The sequence below is a fragment of the Adiantum capillus-veneris genome, chromosome 3 (assembly GCF_014529385.1).
Source record: "Adiantum capillus-veneris isolate H3 chromosome 3, ASM1452938v2, whole genome shotgun sequence".
Classification (NCBI taxonomy): domain Eukaryota; kingdom Viridiplantae; phylum Streptophyta; class Polypodiopsida; order Polypodiales; family Pteridaceae; genus Adiantum; species Adiantum capillus-veneris.
Window position 1 is genome coordinate 2478638 of NC_140933.1, and position 20503 is coordinate 2499140.

At 45.3% G+C, this 20503-nt stretch overlaps 1 protein-coding gene across 1 annotated transcript in view; it reads right to left on the reverse strand.

The window, feature by feature from the left end:
• Window positions 1–201: 201 nt before the first annotated feature.
• Window positions 202–20503, reverse strand: part of LOC147460425 (phosphopantothenate--cysteine ligase 2-like) — a 64172-nt gene continuing 43870 nt past the window's right edge. Inside the window, exons 3-9 of the mRNA XM_086507577.1 lie at window positions 2222–2266; window positions 2032–2117; window positions 1350–1402; window positions 1204–1263; window positions 1034–1135; window positions 848–967; window positions 202–708 (exon numbers count right to left, since the gene is read on the reverse strand). Of these exons, the coding sequence (XP_086363703.1) occupies window positions 472–708; window positions 848–967; window positions 1034–1135; window positions 1204–1263; window positions 1350–1402; window positions 2032–2117; window positions 2222–2266 (703 nt within the window). The 3' untranslated portion in view covers window positions 202–471. The remainder of the gene's footprint in view (window positions 709–847; window positions 968–1033; window positions 1136–1203; window positions 1264–1349; window positions 1403–2031; window positions 2118–2221; window positions 2267–20503) is intronic.

Below are 20503 nucleotides of genomic sequence, written 5' to 3' on the forward strand. Positions count from 1 at the left end.
GTGTCGCTTTCGCAACAAAAACTCTGTAGAGTACGTAGGAAAGAGAAAAAACCTCTCTCTCTCTCTCTCTCTCTCTCTCTCACAAAGCACACGGTAAACGTGAGGTTAGATTAAAAAAGCTTATCTTAGGATTACAAAAATCGACTTATATACAATTCCTCCCACTGATATTGGCTACTAAAGAATGCTCAATCCAGTCTCTCGTAAAGCAATTAGCACATTTCAAGAGTATAAATAATAAATATTATGGCATTGCAACAAGCGATAGCATCAACATGTGTATAGCACACAAGGGAGTAAAATTTTCATTTGTGTGTATGTGTTGGGGTTTTTTTTTTTTTTTTGGGGGGGGGGGGGGGGGGGGGGGGGGGTACTATGTTTTGGCATCTCCCTGTATCAATACATTGTCATACGATTTTGCTCCTTTATCAATACATTGTTGACACTTATATTGCCCTTATAAGAAACAGCTCAATATTCCTCCTGTTTATTGAGAAATTCTGTATGTTTTCCACACAAATATTCCACAAGACCCATTTCCACATCGGGATGTTGCTCTGTTTTTTCAATCACAACTTCTCCCTCGTGTGTCACTACAGTGACCTTGTTTCTTCTTGTACTAAGCTCATTTGCTACGACTGCATGCACCCCGTACTTGCTTAGTGCATCTTTGGCTTTTTGAATCAGAATGGTTTGATCTGTCTCAAGCTACATAACAAATCAAATACCTCGAGTCATCGATTGCAAGTGTAATCATTTCCAAAAGAAATTAAGTCTTTGATGACATATAAAAGATGAACTTACATAATAACATATATATTTAAGCTCGCTAACTAGACCTAATTACCTTGAAAGATACACAAAATGCCAACGGAGCCCAAATTTCTCTCAAAACTTTGATCATCTTAGGAACAGATGCCAATTGCATTGCCAGCGACCCTCCTGCAGATTGTATCTTGTGCTCACCCTAATCAAAAGTGTACCATTAATAGCAAGTCATTGCAATGTTAACAAAATTGAAATAAAACATTACCATGCTCTCCCAAGGGACATAAAAGTCTGATACTGCTGCGGCAAGATAGAACATTGCAAGCCTTTGAAGCCGAAACGATGCACTTGCTATGATACGCAAGATCTGAAAATGTCAAAATTAGGTCTCCTCAATATTACTATGCATACAACTGTGTTGAAAAGACGACAAACCTGAAGATACTCAAAAAGTGTAGTGTAGGGCACTTTCAAGATTTTGTGTTGCACAAGTGCCTGAAAGATTTACTCAGCTTAGCATCTTCCCCAAAGAACTTGACATCATAGAATGCGCTTCACTCTCTTACAAATGGTGATGATACCTCATGATTTGAACGGACCGCCTGCTCCACATCAAAGGAAAACACTCGTCGCACTGTTTGAGACATTTTCATCAGAGAGAAAAAAATAAAATGATGAAGTTGAGAAGTTGGAGTTTCAAACTTATCACTATCACTTAGATATGTCAGGTGGGGGAAGAAGGATTATATTGGTGGATACCATGGATACATGAATTCCAGTTCTTTTACCACTATAAGGCTCTATGTAAGTACAACATGCTCATGATCCAAAAGAACACCCACCTTTTCAAAACAATATTCCCCATCAACAAACTCTTTTCTACAAGGTCAGAGGGACTATCAAGTTATCTAGCAAAAATCTGTCATGCTTAAAACAATAAATGCCCTGCAAGTGTATTACTCACACACACATTAATGCCATTTAAAGAATGGTCATTTGCTTGCAGGAGAAAATACTTCAAATGCTTCAGATGAGGTCATACCATTCAATGCATGAATGACCAGCAGTAAAAAGATTCCAAAGCTCCCAACATTTTTCACTCATGCATCCTGAGCAGCAAGCCTACAATTAACATGCTTTCAACATCACTATTGACTTTGAGTTAAGAGTATGCAAATGCTAGATCTCAAAAACAGGCACCGGTTTCAAGATGATATGTGCTCCCCACTAATGACATTTTTGAAGTCAAGCAACTGGACTAACCTTTAACCCCAAGATAATCATCTGGCTCAAGGCATGTCAAAAGAGCGTCCTCTGGAGCAGATCTGCAAAAAGGTTGGACAGTTCCTCTGCAATAGCCATTTACAAAAGGTGTTTGCATTTATTCGAGACCTTAGAAATTTCCATACGACAAAGCTCACACCCGAGGAAGGAAAGGGGGGGAGAAACAGACCTTCGGTATAGAAAGATGACAGCATATCCAGCCTTCAAGAAATACCTGACAAAACCAACAAACCAACATGACAATATGCAGGAGTTCAACATTATTTACATCCTCTATGATAAGTAGATTACCAGTGCAACACTACCTTCTAAAACAAAAAGTGGTGAAGACCCTTATATGTTGATCCTTTAGTGCTATTGACGCTTCATTGTAGCCAGAGAAGCCATCTAGAAAACTATGACAAACTTCCAAAGACTAGCATATGACGCTTGTTTTATACAGGTAGCAAAGCGAAGACAAAAGCGTGAATTGTGCCACTTCACTAGAGCGTACAACTATGGAAATCCATGCCACTAATGACATCAAAAAGTATACGAAAATTGTCTGAATAAACCTATGCCACTATATCCATAGAAAGGCAAGTCGATTTTTAAAGTTGACAAGTAACTGGTGGTGCCTTTCATTCCTTGTAGAAATGAGTTGCACCGATGGCAATATGGCTAACATCACCGATGCCTGCAAAAAAATATCCTCTATGGCTAACTTCTTCAATGTGTCAAAAGCCTCCAGACCTTTTCAAGTTATTTTGACATTCAGCCGACAAGGTCTTACATCCTTTGTCACGTGCAGCAGAATTGAATATGGTGAAGATCTAGGTTTCACACCTCCACAAACACTTCCTTTCCTTGCGTTAGTGATTCCTTTTAGCTTGAGTGATGATTCTTTTTACCTTTCCCTGAAGAGAGGGAATGAGAGAGTGCAGTGGAGATGTGTAGAGGGAGAGAGAAAGAAAGAGAAGAGGAGAATGACACCCGATGGGGTCCCAGGGCCCACCCAACCCTCTCATAGGCCCCCCACATTGTTGCCGATGTGGTATTTGCTTTTGATTGCCTAAATGGAAAGTAGACACATGCAATACCTCAAGTGTAGATGCAAAACGGACGGTACATGACTTAGTTTCGGAGAATATGGCATTAAAAGCTGTTCTATTCTATATATGGAGACTCTACTGACTCGAATGGTGAATGTTGCCGCAGTAACTCCTCAAGACGAGGCACCGCCGGGGCTGATTTGATGCACCTTTGGATCCTTCTCGATGTGGGGTTGCGGATGGCCACCAAGGGGTAGATCTAGGGCTAATTTGCGCTCCCGAAGTGAGAGGGATGAAGGGCTGAAAGCTGGGTGAAAAAACGCAGATCTGAAGCGTAAAACACAGCAGATCTCTCGCGTAAAGCAGGGCTGAAAACGCAGATCTCGACGATGCCAATGATGGACAGCAATGAAGCACTCGATGCCGGCGAGGAACTGGCCGAGGGGAGGCTTGATAGGCTACCGAAGTACCGGACTACAACGAAGGTGGCTAACGAGGTCCGATCCAAGCCAATTCCGCGAGGGAGATGGGCTGAAATCTGAAAATGCTGGCTGATTTGCTGAGAGCTGCAAGCGCTTGGGGCTGAAAACTGAGATTGCTCGCTGATCTGCTGAAACACCAGCGCTGACCTGGATACAGGAAAACACTAGGGCTGCTGGCTGACTACAAAAAAGAGCTTCTATCATACGACAATCTAGTTGAAGCCCCAAGAGGAGCCTCTATTTTTGAGGAGTTACTTGGCGGTTTCATGAGACATCATACAAAGGACTTGCCATGGTTCATAGGTATTCCAAAGAACATATCCATCTTCATCTCCCATTTGGCGTTGCTCTCACCAATCTTCTCGCATAAGGGCAGCATAGGTTGGCCAGTAACCTTTGTGGACATCGGCGTTTGCATATCCTACTGCATCCATCCAGTTTGCAGTTTGGTTCACACCATCCGAGTTGAGGCAGCAAAGGTTACTGTTTGTTGGTAACCAACAAGGGCATCGTTAATCCAAGAGGCAATCCACTGTTTGCAAGTAGATGCATCATTAGTATCCTTGTGTTTTGGACATTTGCAAGAGGGTTCCAAAACTAGAAAATTGGCTCTAAAAGTCGATGAAGCATGTCCACGTAGCACATAGAGTCATGTGCACGTGACATCCCCTCTTGATTAAGGTGAGGTGTTGGTGCCATAAGATGGTCTCGAATGAAGTTCCTTCTACATGATGTCCTCCACGGCGACTTTTGAGAAAGAGGCTCCCCTGGGTGATGTGGAAATGTCCAAAACACAAGGATGGTGATGATGCATCTACTCGCGAGTCGCAAACAATGGACTGCCTACCGGCCAGCAATAACCTTTGCTGCCCCAACTCGGATGGTGTGAACCATAGTGACAACCCGAAACAGAAACGGAAACGGAAAAACCGGAGTTTCGACCAAGGTCAAAACGGTTAAGAAACGAGGTTTTTTTATTTATTTAAAAAAACCAATATAATACTTAAAACAAGAAGCCTAGAAAGATGAGTCATTGATCATATTATACAGAGCTTCAAAATTTAAATGACAAAAACTTAGGGTCTACGAATGACCACTTTGAACTTTGAAGAAGGTCCGCAAAGTTCAAACCAAGACTCAAGAGACTTTCAATTCAAAGACACTTTTTCAATGTCATAAAAAGACAGCCGTACATGATACTACTCAATGTCAAAAAGTGACCAAGTCATAAGTGAAAACTCAAGAGCCATAACATGTCTAGTCTCCAAACCCATAAATCACCGCAATACAAAAAGTTAGGGTTCATAAACATCAAGATAAGCAATCCATTGAGCCAAGCCCAACATAGTCATCTAAGAGCTATTGATTCTCAAGAATGTGAGTCTTGGAACATTAGACATTTGCCCTCAGCTTTTTTGGGGGATTTTTTTTTTCACTCAAGAAACTCTATTTCTTCCGATCCAAAACTCCCAAGAAACTCCATTGCGTTTCTTGGGGCAAGAAACGGCGTGGTGTGAACTAAACTGCAAACCAGATGGGTGCTCGTAGAGCGAATGGACGATATGCATGTTAGAGTTACACCACCGTTGCTTCGCCATTTTGTACAACTAGTGATTGTCTCTGGTTGGCCACCCATCGCACATCATGTAAATTGCATGGGCGGACACTTTGGCACGTGTCCGGCCGATCATTTCCTGAGCCTAGCTGGGATCACACGTTTTTAGCCATTTTTGGGCTTTCATATTTTTTGCACCAGTTACACATTTTGCCCTACCTCAACCTAAGATTCTATAAATAGAATGCTTAGGGTCTTATAGTCATTCAGATTGTGTATTGAGAGCATCATTTGCAGAGCACTTGTGTTCTCTCTCTCTCTCTCTCTCTCTCTCTCTCTCTCTCTCTCTCTCTCTCTCTCTCTCTCTCTCTCTCTCTCTCCAACGTTTTCGGCAAGTGTGGCTCACACCCTCTCCGCTGCTCACTCACATGGTATCAGTCGCCAAGTTGTGGAGGATCTTCATCGATCTCATCACCAAGGCCCGCTTGCATCTCTGGCCCGCTTGCATCTCGGAAAACTGCAAAAATCACCTAGCGTTTTTTCAAATTTGGAGCCTTGATCAGCATCCCCTATAGGTAGCGCTTCCTCCTCAACAGCAAATCGCAACAAAACAACCCCAAATCAGCCTTGCGTTTTCTGGAACCCTTAGCGTTTTTTTTTTTTTTTGCATCTCCTAGCATTTTTGGACTTGCTCAACGTTTTTGAAAACCTGTTGCGTTTCCATTCACGCGCTGCCCTTGAGCACTTGAGGAAGCGGCCTACACTCGCCTGGAGACCCTTCTACCACCTGGCACTTGCAGATCCACGGCATCGTCAGGTATCTACACCCAATCGGCACTATTTTAGCATTGATTACTTGCTGTTTTTTATCTCTGTTATCAGCCCCTCCACGGCTGAGAAGTGCAAGAACCCCCTCCTCTGACACTCTGCGACGCTCCCGTACCGATCAATGGCATACACGCACACTGAAATCTCTATTAAAGCAGCGTTTTCAGCACCCTTTGCAGCGTTTTTTAGGACGGACAGCACGCTAAATTTTTACCCTTTGAGCGGTTGATCACTCCCTTGCTCGTCAAGACACCATCCGGCGGTTGGTGGTTGTCTGAGCAGTTATTTTGAACTGCTACAGCATTGGAGACGGTACCTTCGTCAGCGACTTGCCATCTTATCGATCTACTCTTTGAGTACACGACATTTCGACTCCGAAGCAGAAGGGACAACAACAACAGTCCCAGAAGGGGACCACCACGTCTTCGCCACTACGGCCAGTTCCACTTCTGCGACTACATCCGCATTTGCCAACGCAACATCCAACAATTATGCCCTCACCCAGTTTGCTGAGGAGAAGAAGTTGGATTTACACAACTATTCTGTGGAGGACACGAGTCCGCACAATCGCGCCGGGAGATGTCTACAAGACAGCTTTTCGGACCACTTTTGGGTTATTTGACTTTTTGGTGATGCCTTTTGGCCTAACCAATGCTCCTCCGACATTTAACCAGATGATGGACAGGATTTTTCGAGTACAGACTATTTGTTGGCACTTTCTTTGACGACATCATTGTTTTCTCCAAGGATGAGACAGAACATAGAGAACATCTGCTACAGATCTTTCAGGCATTACGAGATCACAAGTTAGTGATTAATGCAAAGAAACGTGAATTTTTCCTACCCGAGATACACTTTTTGGGACACATTGTCTCAGCAGTAGGAGTGCATATGGACCCAGCCAAGATAGAGACTATCCATGATTGGCCCGATTTAAAGAATGTCCATGAAGTTAGAAGCTTCTTGGGATTGTGTTCGTACTACAGGCGGTTCATTAGAAAGTTTGCAAAGGTTGCTTCCCCTTTGCATATCTTGACACAGAAAGGAGTCCCTTTCTCGTGGGGACCAACAGAGGTGACTGCCTTTCAGACATTGAAAGAGAAATTGACTACAGGACCAGTTTTGACTTTGCCGGACTTGCAGAAGTCATTTGAAGTATATTGTGATGCTTGTGATTGTAGTCTAGGTGCATGCAAGAAGGACATGTCATTGCCTACAAGAGCCGATTGTTCTCAAGGCTGGAATTGACACCATAGATTTATGAGAAAGAACTTTTGGCGGTTATCCATGCTCTTACTCAGTGGCGGCATTACCTACTCGGAGCGGATTTTACTATCTTCACAGACCACCAAAGTTTACGCTACTTCTTGTCACAGAAGCAGCTATCAAAAAAGCAGATGCGAGGGCGAACATCTTGTCACAGTTTCACTTCCAGATTGTCCATGTGCAGGGACAGAAGAATTTGGTGGCAGATGCTTTGTCTCGGAGCCAGCTTCGAGGATATGGTCGATCAGTACGCCACAGATACAAATGTTGCATATATTTTCACTTGAATACGGAATGGGGAGATAGTAGCGGGATATTTCATTCGGGATGGCTACTTGATGAGGAAAACCATGTTGTGCGTTACACAGACGTTGAGGGAAAAGGATATGACCGAATGCCACTGTCCACCTTTTACGAATCACCGCGGCATTGCTACCACCTTGAAAGGGGTAACGAGATACTTCTTTTGCCCAAGACTCAAGAAGGATGTGGACGATTTTGTGTGCAGTTGCTTGGTATGCCAGAAGATCAAGTTAGACAGGCATAAAGCACAAGGATTGTTACAGCCTTTACCCATACCCACCCGCCCCTGGGAAAGTATTGCAATGGATATCATTTTTGATCTCCCAAGAACACAGAGTGGTCACGATGGTATCTGAACTGTTACTGACACATTTAGCAAGCAAGCTCATTTTATTCCAGTGAAGAAAATAGTCAAGCCGGATAACTTAGTGAGACTGTTTGTGGCCCAGATCTTCAGATTACATGGCATGCCCAAGATGATTGTCTCCGACAGGGACCCTAGATTCACAAGTTTGTTTTGGAAGGCTATTTGGGAGAACATTGGCACGCGGTTGCAATTCTCGTCATCCTTCCACCCGCAGACTGACAGGCAATCTGAGATTGCTAATTTAGTGATACTAGATTTATTGAAGTCTTACATCTCGGATCAGAAGACTCAATGGGAAAAGTATTTACCTTTGGTGGAATTTGCCTACAATAACATGATACACTCTTCGATGGGGAAGGCGCCATTTGAGATTATTGAAGGTGCTACGAAGGTTACACCCTTCATAAGCACGAAAGATAAGATTTTTGAAGCCGATGAGTACACGCGTGACTTGGACACGGCTTTTGCCAAGGTCCGTGAGGCTTTGCAAAAATCTCAAGAAAGACAGAAAAAGGCAACAGATCGCCATCATTGCGATTTGAAATTGAAGGAGAACGATTGGGTGCTCTTACGTTTTGAGAAGGCACGTCTGAGAAAGAAAAAGGGAAAGGAGGCGCTTTTTGCAAAGCTTAGTATGCGATACTACAGACCTTTCCAGATCTCCAAAAAAATAAATGATGTCTCCTTTCGACTGAAGCTGCCAGACACTTGGAGGATTCACAATGCTTTTCATGTGAGTCTCTTGAAGCCCGGAGATGGGGAGCCTGATGAGCAACCCGAAGTGGAAGAAAACGAGAAGATCCTTGTTCCCGAACAGATATTGGCACATAAAGACAGAAAGATTAAGGGTAAAGTGATAAGGCGGTTCTTGGTTAAAATCAAGAACTATCCTGCATTGGATACGAAGTGCATGAAGGAGGAGGACCTAGCAGATACTCCTCACATTGTGAATCTTTACCTTGAAGCATTTGGATTAGCATAGTCTATTCTAAATGAAACAGCGAACTCAGCTTGGGCGGAGCTGGTGCAATGGGTATGCACAAGAGGGGAGTTGCTCCGCTCCTTTGTCAATAGATTGCCTCAATTTTTTATATTAAAGTCACTGATGTCTCTTGATTTGTTCTTGACTTGTTTAAGTGCAGGAACTGATAGACGAAATGACTACAGCATTTTGGTATGAATGATCTCGATAGACATGGTTGCAATAAGGATTAGTCAATCGGGCATCTATGAGGTCCTGAGTGAATCTAGATGCGATTGCTAAATACATTGCCGATAAATCATGGTCTGAGATCCGAATGAATGTTGAATATGATTTTTCATGTAATGTCCTGTGATGTCAAGTGATGTCTTGTGATGTCGTGTGACGTGACTGTTGATTGGTACATGTGCTAGATGTGTGTTCCTAGTGCGTCCGTACTAACAGTCAGTGTCTGCTAAGACGGTTTATGGCTTCTGTCTGTTTTCTAGGCGTAATCGAGGGCGATTACAATGTTGTCAAGAGGGGGATATGTCACAAACGGGTGACGTGGTTGCCCATGGTACACACACACAACTGCTAGTGCCGGCTGAAAAACTGGCTGTGGTTGCAGATCTTACGTAAAATGCTAAGTGGCATGGCTGTACAGCAACCCCCGCGTTTTGCGACGCGTTTTGCGGGTAGCTGTTCAGCAGCTCTTTACTTACGCAAAAAGCATTGGCAGCTTTTGGGCTACGCAATTTAGCAATAGAGAAATACCGAAAGGGGCGCCAGTCTTTGGGGCCAATATCTCTAGGCACGAAACTCCGTCGCGGGCCGTGTCGAATCAATTGTGAACTATGAACTGTTTTGAAGTGAAGTCCTATCGTGTCGCGGTAGAATCTTGACTTGGAGTGTCCAAGTCTGTTACAATATGCAACTACTCTAAGTGCATGGACATGCACGGCCTGCACACAGGCTCACAAAGGTGCCAGAACACTTCCTAAGCTGACCTAAACCCTAGACCTGAAGTAGCTTTTCCACATGCACATAGGGTTAGATGTGCACGTGACATGTTGCCCCTCTTGCAACTGTTCAAAAATCCTTGCAAAATCTTCATCAGTAGCATATTGTTCCTTCATGTCATCCAACTCATGATGATAAGGAATTGACACAACTGAAATTTGTGGTTTCCTTGATAACGCATCAGCCAAAACGTTCTTCTTGCCTTCCACATGCATAATCTAGAAGTGGAACATAGAAAGAATGTTTGCCCATCGCATATGCTTTTCAGATAATTTTGAATGTGTCAAGAAGTATCGCAAGGTCAAGAAGTATCGCAAGGTCTGATGATCTGTCTCGACAACAAAATCAACACCTAAGAGGTAGTGCTTTCAACTAGAGAGCACATGAATCACGGCCAATAGCTCTTTCTCATAGATTTGCATAGCCTTTTCTGGCCCTTGCAGGATTCTGCTCTCATAAGATACTACCCGACCATCTTGCATTAGCACTGCTCCGATGCTATTGCCACATGCGTCAAACTGGACCACAAATGACTTCCTGAGATCTAGTAAAACAATCACGAGATTTGAAGCCAACTTTTCCTTTAAGAGACTGAAAGCTGAAATCTCCCTTTGGGTCCATCTGAAAGTGACCTCTTTCTTTTGCAAAGCGTGAAGAGGTGAAGCTATCTCTACAAAATTCTTGATAAACCTTCTATAGTATGAACCCAATCCCAAGAAGCTTCGGACATCAAGCACAGTCTTTAAGTCTGGCCATGTCTTAATAGCTTCAACCTTTGCGGGATCCATTCGGACGCCATCCTTTGACACTATGTGGCTAAGAAAGTGGATCTCTTCCAAGAAGAATTCGCTTTTCTTAGAGTTGACAAGTAACCTGTGACTACGTAGCTCTTCGAACACAATGTTCAAGTGACGCCTATGCTCCTCTTCATTCTTCGAGTAGACTATCATGTCGTCAAAGAATGTGCCAACAAACTTCTGATGCGAGCGGAAAACCCTGTCCATCATTCTATTGAACGTGACAAGAGCGTTTGTAAGACCAAATGGCATCACTAAGAACTCATAAAGGCCAAATGTCGTTCTAAACACAGTCTTGTGCACATCCTCTGGCCTTATACGAATCTGATGGTACCCACTCTTAAGGTCTATCCTGCTGAAAATTACAGCACCCTCTAAGCGGTCAAGAATATCATCGATCCTTGGAATCAGAAACTTGTTCTTGATGGTATTCTTATTCAACACACGGTAGTCAATACACATGCGCCACGAGCCATCCTTCTTCTGCACTAAAAGCACTGGGGAGCAGAAAGGTGAAGAACTAGGCTGAATCAGCCCCTTCTCTAAAAGCTCCTCTACCTGGCCCGTGATCTCTTTCTACTGCGCCGCACTAATCCTGTAGGGAGGTTTCTTTGGTAAGCTACACCCTGGCACAACATCTATCCCATGGTCCTCGAGCCTCTCTGGCGGAAATTGCAACAGTAATAAATCAAAAAAACAGACATTAAACTCTTGCAAAAATGTTGACCTTTCTTTATCTAACACAAATAAACTTGACTGACAATTATCTAAAACATCACGTGCAAAGATCAAGTACACAAAAAGATGATTTTTAATTACAAAAGTAATAGCTGAAGCGAATACAACAAGTACAGACTCCCCTTTGAGCTTTACATCCAAAACATGAGTTTTGCCGCTACATTGAAGGGTGATCGTCTTGTCGCAGACATCCAGCACGCCATGTGTTCGGAACATCCACGTAATTCCTAGTAACGCATCGCACCTTCCAATGGCATGATATAGAATTCTTTTGTGTCCACATACAACTGAATATGCAGACGCAGCTTTCCAATGATGGGAGTAACACACTCTGAGTAGACAGAACATGCCAACCCTGCCTCTGCCATGTACCCCATCTCTTCAACTCTGATGCCCAACTTCATAGCTAACTCTGGTGGATCAAAGAAGTGAGTGTCGTCTGATCTTTGACTTTACCCCATGCTCTGCATAACTCGCTGGCATCTGCACTTGGCCTATCACCCACCATATCTGGCCCAAACCTGCCGTGAGCTTAGGCTTCTTTCCTTTCTTATCTTCTTTATCAGCCGAATCAACTGGCCTTTTCCTTTGTGGACAATCTGCAACAAAGTGACCAAGCTGCTCGCATATAAAGCATTTATTTTCAGCCATCAAGACCTTTTCCTCGAGCGACTTGCGCACAAAAGGCTTTCTTTTTGGCTTCTTTGCCTGCACTCCAGAAGTCTCGGCTGAGTCCTTGTCCTTGTTAATCTTTTCTGACCCCTGTGATGCTTCAGGAGCCGTTTTCGCAAAGGGCTTCTTTGCTGAATTTTTCTTTTGCTCCCCCCCTTTCGCGTTGCCCGGAAACCCTATGTCCTCTCCCTTTAACAAGGTAAGACCAGTGTTGGCAACTTCCTTAAGCTGAGTGAGGGTAACCACTCTGTTCTTTGTACAGTAATCTCGAAGCCCTTTAGGCAACCCACAACAATACTTCTCGATCTGCTCTGTCGGTGGCACAAACCTGTAGGAGGTTACTGAGAGCAATGCTTTGCAAAACCTTCGATTGTACTCCTATAGGCTCTTGCAAGTAGCCGCAGTGAGTTGGTGCCAATCTGTCATCATGTCATGACATCGGCTTCAAATTCATTTGACAGCCACGCAGATGCAAACATTTGTTTGAAGTATACCCATGTGGCGGGTGTCTGTCCTTGCATTAACAATGTCGTCCACCATGTAAGCGCATTGTCTTTCAAGAAAGTGGCAGCTTTCCTGAGCTTAGAGGCCTCTGTAAAATTCCCTCCTGCATAAGCTGTAACGAATTGCTGGAGGAAAGTAAGAGCCTTTGTCTTAACCTCAAAGCCGCTGAAAGTGCTAAACTTTACAGCTACACCACCTTCTTTGTAAGCTTTTGGCTTTTCCAGTGCCCCCAAATTGTCATAAGGAATTGTCTGCAACATGGGCACTGTAGTAGGGATCATCGGTGCGTCTTGGCCATTGACATTTTGCGTCATAGGTGCCATATCTAGCTGCTGTCCAGAAAAACCAGCCATGCCAAAATTGCCTTGTGGCACCCCAAACTGGCCCTAGTGGCTCTAAAAGCCTTGCTGCATGCCAATGCTACCATACATGGGGTTTGGCATCATGCCTTACATACCCCCAAACACTGTTCTTGGCATATAATGTTGGTTTCCAGGTGCATAACCAGCCATACTTTGGAACACAGATCCACCCCCAAAATACCCAGGATGTACCGTGCGGCGTGGGTGGTGGAAAAACCTGATGCATTGCCTGGAAACTGGTTCCTTGTCCATGTAACGCAACATGCGCGCTTGGAAAGGTGGCGGGCTGAGCTGGCAAAGCCTATAGAATAGGCGTCCTGACTCCTAACCACCTGTTCATGGACGGAAGGAACCTGTTTTGGAGCCCCCGACTCCCCAACATGCTAGTGCTCTCTATCCTGCCGGGACGCATTAAGTACTTGGGCTTCAACCTCAATGGGCTCTATTGGCTGTGTGAGTTGCCTTGTCTGCTGTGGCACTGGCGACGCTTGCAAGAACTCCATACACCTTGGGTTCTGCACCAGTCGAGAAAACACCTTCACGGCGGCAACCAAGTCCTGAACGCATCATCTTCAATTTGCCCAGTCATAAAGCCCTACACTGGGGGATCTATTGCAAGAACTTTGATTTGCTTCAGCAACATCCCAAAAAGAAGTATTGCTAAACAATATGGCGGTGCGAAGATAGCCCTCGACGCACTCGTTGCTGCTGTTCACCCCCACCCCCCCTGCTCGCCATCGCACTCCCCCTGTCTCCCAACCTCCCCCCCCTGCCTAGTCACTACCTGCACCTGCCCTACCCGCTGCGCGCTTGCCCTGCTCGCCCGCTTGCCCGCTGCCCCGCATGCCTCCTCGCCCACTCCCAATCCTACTTGAATGGTCTCGACAGCACTTTCGACGTGCTCGGTCCAGCAAGAGGCCTTCGCTCACCAACGCCACTTCGCCCTTTCTTCACAGCAGTAGACACAGATGGAGGCTCAAGCTCCGCCACTGAGGAACTCCGATGAAGTCCCCTCGCCCGACCCTGCTGAGCCCACCATTCGACTTGCTCTCACACCGACAGAGCAAGCCAGCTTAGCCGCAAAGGTGGAACGCCCTCAAGCGACTTCCATCATCTGCAACATTCTCGGCACCAGACTCGGCAGAGGAGAGCTGCGTAATCTTCTCCACGCCCGCTTCTCGCAGAGGTGGGCAAGATCTTGGATGTTCAGTTCCTCAGACGCGGCTACTATCAGATAGAGTTTGAGACTTCCGAGATGGCGTCCAAGGTCATCGCAATGAGCCCCTTGGCCATCCAAGAAGTTCGAACCCACTTTCGGTGGAGGCATGGCTTTGACCCCAACTACAGATGTTCTCGTAGAGGAGGTAGACCTTCAGGCTTCCCATCTCCGTCTGCTTTCCTAGTTTGAGGAGGGAGTACCTGCCACTCTTATCCAGGATGGGCTCACAGATTGGGATTGTCCTGGAGACACCTTGCACGGCAGCCTCTGTAGCTACCAAGGGGACCGGCATCCCTTCAGTACGAGTTTTGGTTCGGGACACCCACTCTCTCACAAAGGTCATCCTACTACCTCAGGTGAGAGGGGGTTGGTTCCATCAGAGCGTAGAGTATTCGGGCCTCTCGAATCAGTGCTTCATTTGCACACAGATGGGCCATTTGGCAAAGGCCTGTCCTCGCAGGAGACCTCAACCCACAGCGCATGCGCAGCCTCCCAAGGCTGAGCAAGCCCAGCAGCCAGACACACAGGACGCACAGGCTGGTACCTTGACTGAGACCAACAATCAAATAGCTGACGGTTGGCAGCAAGTGCCTGGCCGCTCGGCTTGGGCCTGGGCGGGACAATCACTTCTTTTGCGCCTGTCTAGAGGTTGTTCGGATGCGGATTACTCCCCATCCAAACCGGCCTCAAAAATAGCGAGGTTGGCTGCTGTGGCAGCAGCTATTTTCTCCCACTGACTCCATGAGGATCATTTCATGGAATGTGCAAGGATTAGGAGGGCCCTAGTTTCAGCGTCAGCGGGGTCGGCTGCGTCAGGAGCTTCAGAGATGCCTTGTGGGTGGTGAGATTGACATTCTTGTGCTACAGAAGCATCATCTTTGTGAGAGTCACATTAGACAATGTGGTCAGATTTTGCGTGGTCGCTATGAGACGTTTTGGTCAGCTGCATTTGGACCTGGAGGCATCCAGGTGGGGTATGTATGACTCTTTCAGATTCTTTTTTTTCCGAGAAAAAGATCCTTCTATTAGTTAATGAGAACTCCCCATAGGGCTACAACCACCTCTGCAAGAGAGGGCTACAACAAGCATGATGGGGAGACTCTCCCAATGAAAAAACAGCATATATACAATGAGGCTAAATCAAGCAATGGGAGGAGGGAAGAGCCACACAGGTGGACAGTAGTGCCATCTGAGCACACCCTGGACTATGGTGTAGAAAGGCCGAGGGCGCCAGAGTCTAAGGAAGGCCTCGCGGCACTCCCGCATGCGATCAGAGCTGCCCTGTAGTCCCTCAAGCTGTCCTCTGAAAGTATGGATCATCTCTAGCCAAAAATCACGAACAGTCTCTGCTGGTGGCACAGGGGGAGCCTCAAAGATGCGGAAACAGCGGGCCCGCCAGATGAACCAAAGTGTCATGCCACTGATGAGCTCCCAACACTTCTCTCTCTCACTGCACCACTCCTGTGGAGTAAGCTTTGTAGCAGGCTGGAGTGTAGGTCGCCCCCCCTGCATCACTATCATCCTGCTGATGGAAGATAGCTCAAACTGAAGTGCCGGGCCCATGAGGGTGGACCAAGCCGCTGCCCCCCAAGTGTACTATCGAGCCGTGGAGAGAGCAGGCATCAGCCGAAGAACTCGTAGCCACACCTGCTGGGCCGAGGGACAGTCCCAAAGACAATGACGCTGACTCTCCACTAAATGGTCACAAGTTGCACATGTGGCCGAGAGACCACTATGCACTAGCCAGCTCCCTACTGCTATAGCTCTATGTGCGACCAACCACTGAAACAAGGTGACTCGCCTCAACTGTCTGGAGTCCAACAACCTCACCCAAAAGTCTGCCAAGAACTCGACTATGCGACCCTCCTCCTGCCAATGACGTGCTGCAACGGGACGGGCCTCTCTCTGTGCTTGTGAGGATTCTAGGTACTAATCCTTAATTAAGTACTTAAACTCATGATTAAGATTAAGAAACATGAATTGTACTCGGAACAAGACTTATAAGACTCTGTGTTTGATTGATTGAATGTGTGATACAAGGGCTCCTTATATAGGAGAGGAAGAGACATAAATGAAAAGACACGTCTCATGGTGAAGAGACACGACTTTAGACGTAAAGACACATCCTTTCGGCGAAGAGCTGCAACCATTGGGCGAAGAGGGTGTGACCAGTCGTCGAAGGAGTGTGGCTTTTGCCGAAGAGACACGTCCTTTGAGCGAAGGGGTGTGACCCACCAAGCGTAGGGGTCCTCCTTGGCATGGCACTTCGCGTATCTGCAACTAGGAGTAGATGTATTGTTGTTAACATAGTCACAATCGTGACATTCCCTCCCATTTAAAATGAGAGCCCGTGTCAAAGAAATGACTTCTGATGTTGATAGAACTCTGGAAAAGCATTGAATCTTCGAAAATCTTCAATCTTTGAGTTATTTGAAACCTTTGTCTTTAACTTTTGCCTCTTGCGAAACCTTTTTGCTTTGACTGCTAAATCCCATGTCATTGCATTGTTCAAAGACTTTTTAGAGGAATCTGGCATAATCAGGTTGACTGCAACAAGAGGTTGATCTTCAAAATCCTGCGTGTGATGTAAGCCTTTTGGTTCAAAATCTTCCAATAATTGTGAAATATTTAGGGAAGAGGAAATCTTCTCAAGGTACTCTTCAGATGGGTTAACATCAACTTTAGTAATCACTTGAGAGGATTTTGGCTTGCGATTGTAATCATCTTTTAATAATGAATCCCAAAATTCTTCAGAATCATCTTCTGGAACTGTAACTTCATGACTTGAAATTGACATATCATCATCCAGTAAAGAATCAAAGAAAGCATAGTCGTCTTCAGACTCGAAATCTGCAACCAGTAAAGAATCAACGAAAGCATAGTCGTCTTCAGACTCGAAATCTGCAACTATATCTTTATCTTTGTCTTCATCAATTGATTCAGGAAAAGTTAATGAATTCAAAAATTCATCAATAATAATATCTGCATCTGCATCGGAAATCATATTCTCTTCATAATCCACTGTATCATGTTGTTTGACTAGTACACGTGAGGCTTGAATCACTCTTTCCGCATGAGAAAGCCCGTGTAAAGTCAATTCACGTCCATCTTTGAACAAATTTATAGTATGTCCTCGAAAGCTAATTGCTCGATCATATTGGAATAACCAATGTTGACCAAGAATCATGTCATAATAAGATAAAGGCATGACTTCAAAATCCAGTTGATCTGCATAAGTTTGAATCTTGAACTGCAACTGTCGAACTGTCTGATCACAAGTCAAAATTGATCCATCTGCTAATTCCACATCATATAAGTGAGATGTCTTCTGAGTTGATAAGCCAAGCTGTTGAACTATCTGAGTGCTGACGAAATTATTCGAGCATCCCCGCTGTCCACCAAAATATTGATGGAGCGACCATTGAGTAGTCTAAGAAGGCTCAAAACTTGCTTTGAGAGAGGCTCCAAAACTGAAGAATTGCACTGAGCATGCTTCATAAGAATACTCGTATCCTCGGAGACACGAATCGTATTGACCACTGATTTTCCTTTATCCTTAGCAGAATTTGGTTGTTCAGAATTCGATGATGTTTCCGCATTGGAATTTCTTTTCAAATTAGACGGATTTGGTCTCTTTGGACATTGATACCATCTATGGTCACCGCTACAAATTGTACATAATCCTTCCTTCTTTGAAGTCGAAGATCCATTTGACGAAGAGCCTTGCTGAGTATTGGAATGCCGATCTTGAGAAAAATCACGTTCTTTACCACGATCAAGTGGAGAAACATGTGAAGAAGATCTGCTTTGAGATTGTCGATCTTGAGAATAGAACTTTGAAGTTGAATAAGGTTGCGTTGCTTGCTGTCTGAACTGAGACTGATGTTGCTAACTTTGGCTATAGTTGTCTCTGTGATCACGCTGTGAGATGCGAGCGTTGTTTGAAGATCTGTTACCAGGGAGAAAATTCCGTGTAGGGCATCGATTATCGCCAAGACGCTCCACATAGGCAATTGCAGCATCCAAGGTGGTAGGGTTGTATTTGTGCACATCGTCCTTCAGGTTGGGTTCGAGTCCGTCGATAAAGCTGTGAAGTTTATCAGAGGGACTAAGGGTCTCTATCTCCAAGGTTAGCCTTTGGAACTTTGTGATGTACGCGACCAAGGAACCCTTCTGGCTCAGGCGGCGAAGAGAGGACTGGGCATGAAAATCCGCATTGGCAGGTTCGAACGCCTTGCGAATAGCACGCCGGAATTTATCCCAAGAAGGTGTGTGTTTACCATCAACAACCCGTCGTTGCCACCAAAGAAATGTTGTGTCCTTGAGCAGAGAACTAGCAAGTGCAACTTTTTTACTCTCGACCAAGTCTGTGTTCGATAACTAAATCTCCATTTTGAACAGCCATTGGTCCAACACGCGCTTGTCGCGGCGACCATTATACGGTTCCGGCAATTTAACATCAAGCTTCTTCTTCTGTGCAGCATTAAAAATTTTATAAAGTAATTGAAGTTCGCGATTGTCTACCTCTTCAGTTGGATCTGGTTCGTTCGGTTCGTCCACTGAAGCTTCAGATGAAGGTGTCGAATCAGCATGTGTAGTCCGAAAAGTAGGAGGACGAGTTCGGAAATTATTTTGTGTGTGCATCTGATCCAAGCGAGTGTGAAGTGATGCAAGGCTTGCGGAAAGTGTTGCCATCTGATCCTTGATAAGAGTAAGGGCCTCGTAAGATTGACCACCTCCATCTTGAGAATTTGGCATGGTTATGCCTTAAAAGGAACTCGAACACGTATAAGTTATGTGAACAGGTTCTGGGACGGGTGCTCCGAGCGAAAACTCTGTTCCAAATGGGTTCCGGCTCTGGCGAATCTGGAATTATGATGACTTCGGAGCTCGAGTATCCGATATAATGAGCACTTCACGTGCAAGAGGGTTTGCTGATAGCGGGCGAAATCTTTGTCGGAACTTCATCTAAATACGGGAAAAGGTATTTAACTGTGTTCCTACGGCACGTAGAGGAGCAACAAAGAACGAGGGCTAGAGGAGAGAGGGGGCAGCGTGGAAATCTGTGGCTATGTAGGTTGACTTGGCAAATTTAATGTGATAAGGTGCTTTCACATGGGCCTTAAAAATTTAGGGGCTGGTCGGCCAAACTTTATTTTTTTTAAAGATAGGGGCTGAATTAAATCATGTACGCTGCCTGTGTGCTCACGTAAAAAAACCAGCGAAACACTTGACGTTTCGTATGACGCTTTAGCAGCAAAGTGACGCTTCAGCCTGGAACTTCATGACTCTTCAGCAGGAGGAGCGATGGTTCAGCCAAGAGGTGTGATGCTTCAGCCAGTGGGTATAATGGTTCAGCAGCAGGTGCTTTTCTGACGCTTCAGTCCAGCCAGCACGTGACTTCCAGCCAGGGGCTAATTAGTGCTTTTCACATGAAAGGGTGCAACCTTAATCTTGAAGAGGCACATCCCCTCAAACCGCCTCATGACGAGTCATCACCATCACCGGTACGCCCCACACATAGCTATGTCTGTCTTTTTTTTTTTTAAAGAACTGGAACAGAAGTAAATTTAGGTTACCTCATGCTGGTATGTAAGCGTGTTCCATCTTTCTGCTACTTCCATGCAACTCCGGGAAGGGGGTAGAGGGTTGGTGAAAGACTCACAACCTTCAAGTCCCGGGAAAAAATTTGCTCTGATACCACTGTGAGGATTCTAGGTACTAATCCTTAATTAAGTACTTAAACTCATGATTAAGATTAAGAAACTTGAACTGTACTCAAAACAAGACTTATAAGACTCTGTGTTTGATTGATTGAATGTGTGATACAAGGGCTCCTTATATAGGAGACGAAGAGACATAAATGAAAAGACACATCTCATGGTGAAGAGACATGACTTTAGACGTAAAGACACATCCTTTCGGCGAAGAGCTGCAACCATTGGGCGAAGAGTCGCACCCGTAGAGCGAAGGGGTGTGACCAGTCGTCGAAGGAGTGTGGCTTTTGGCGAAGAGACACGTCCTTTGGGCGAAGGGGTGTGACCCTCCAAGCGCAGGGGTCCTCCTTGGCATGGCACTTCGCGTATCTGCAACTAGGAGTAGATGTATTGCTGTTAACATATTCACAATCGTGACAGTGCTGCTAGTATATGACGTCCCAATCGAACAGTGTACTGAAAGAACGGGACTCTTGGGTGGTCTGCAGAAGAGAAGGGGTCTCTCCATAGCCACTCACCAGGATCCCACTGTACTCGTGCCAGCGGACAACACACCCAAGCCCATAGCCTCCAGTGTCTTGTCTCAAGAACTGCTGGGTCAGGGTCTATGACGCAGGTCCTCCCAC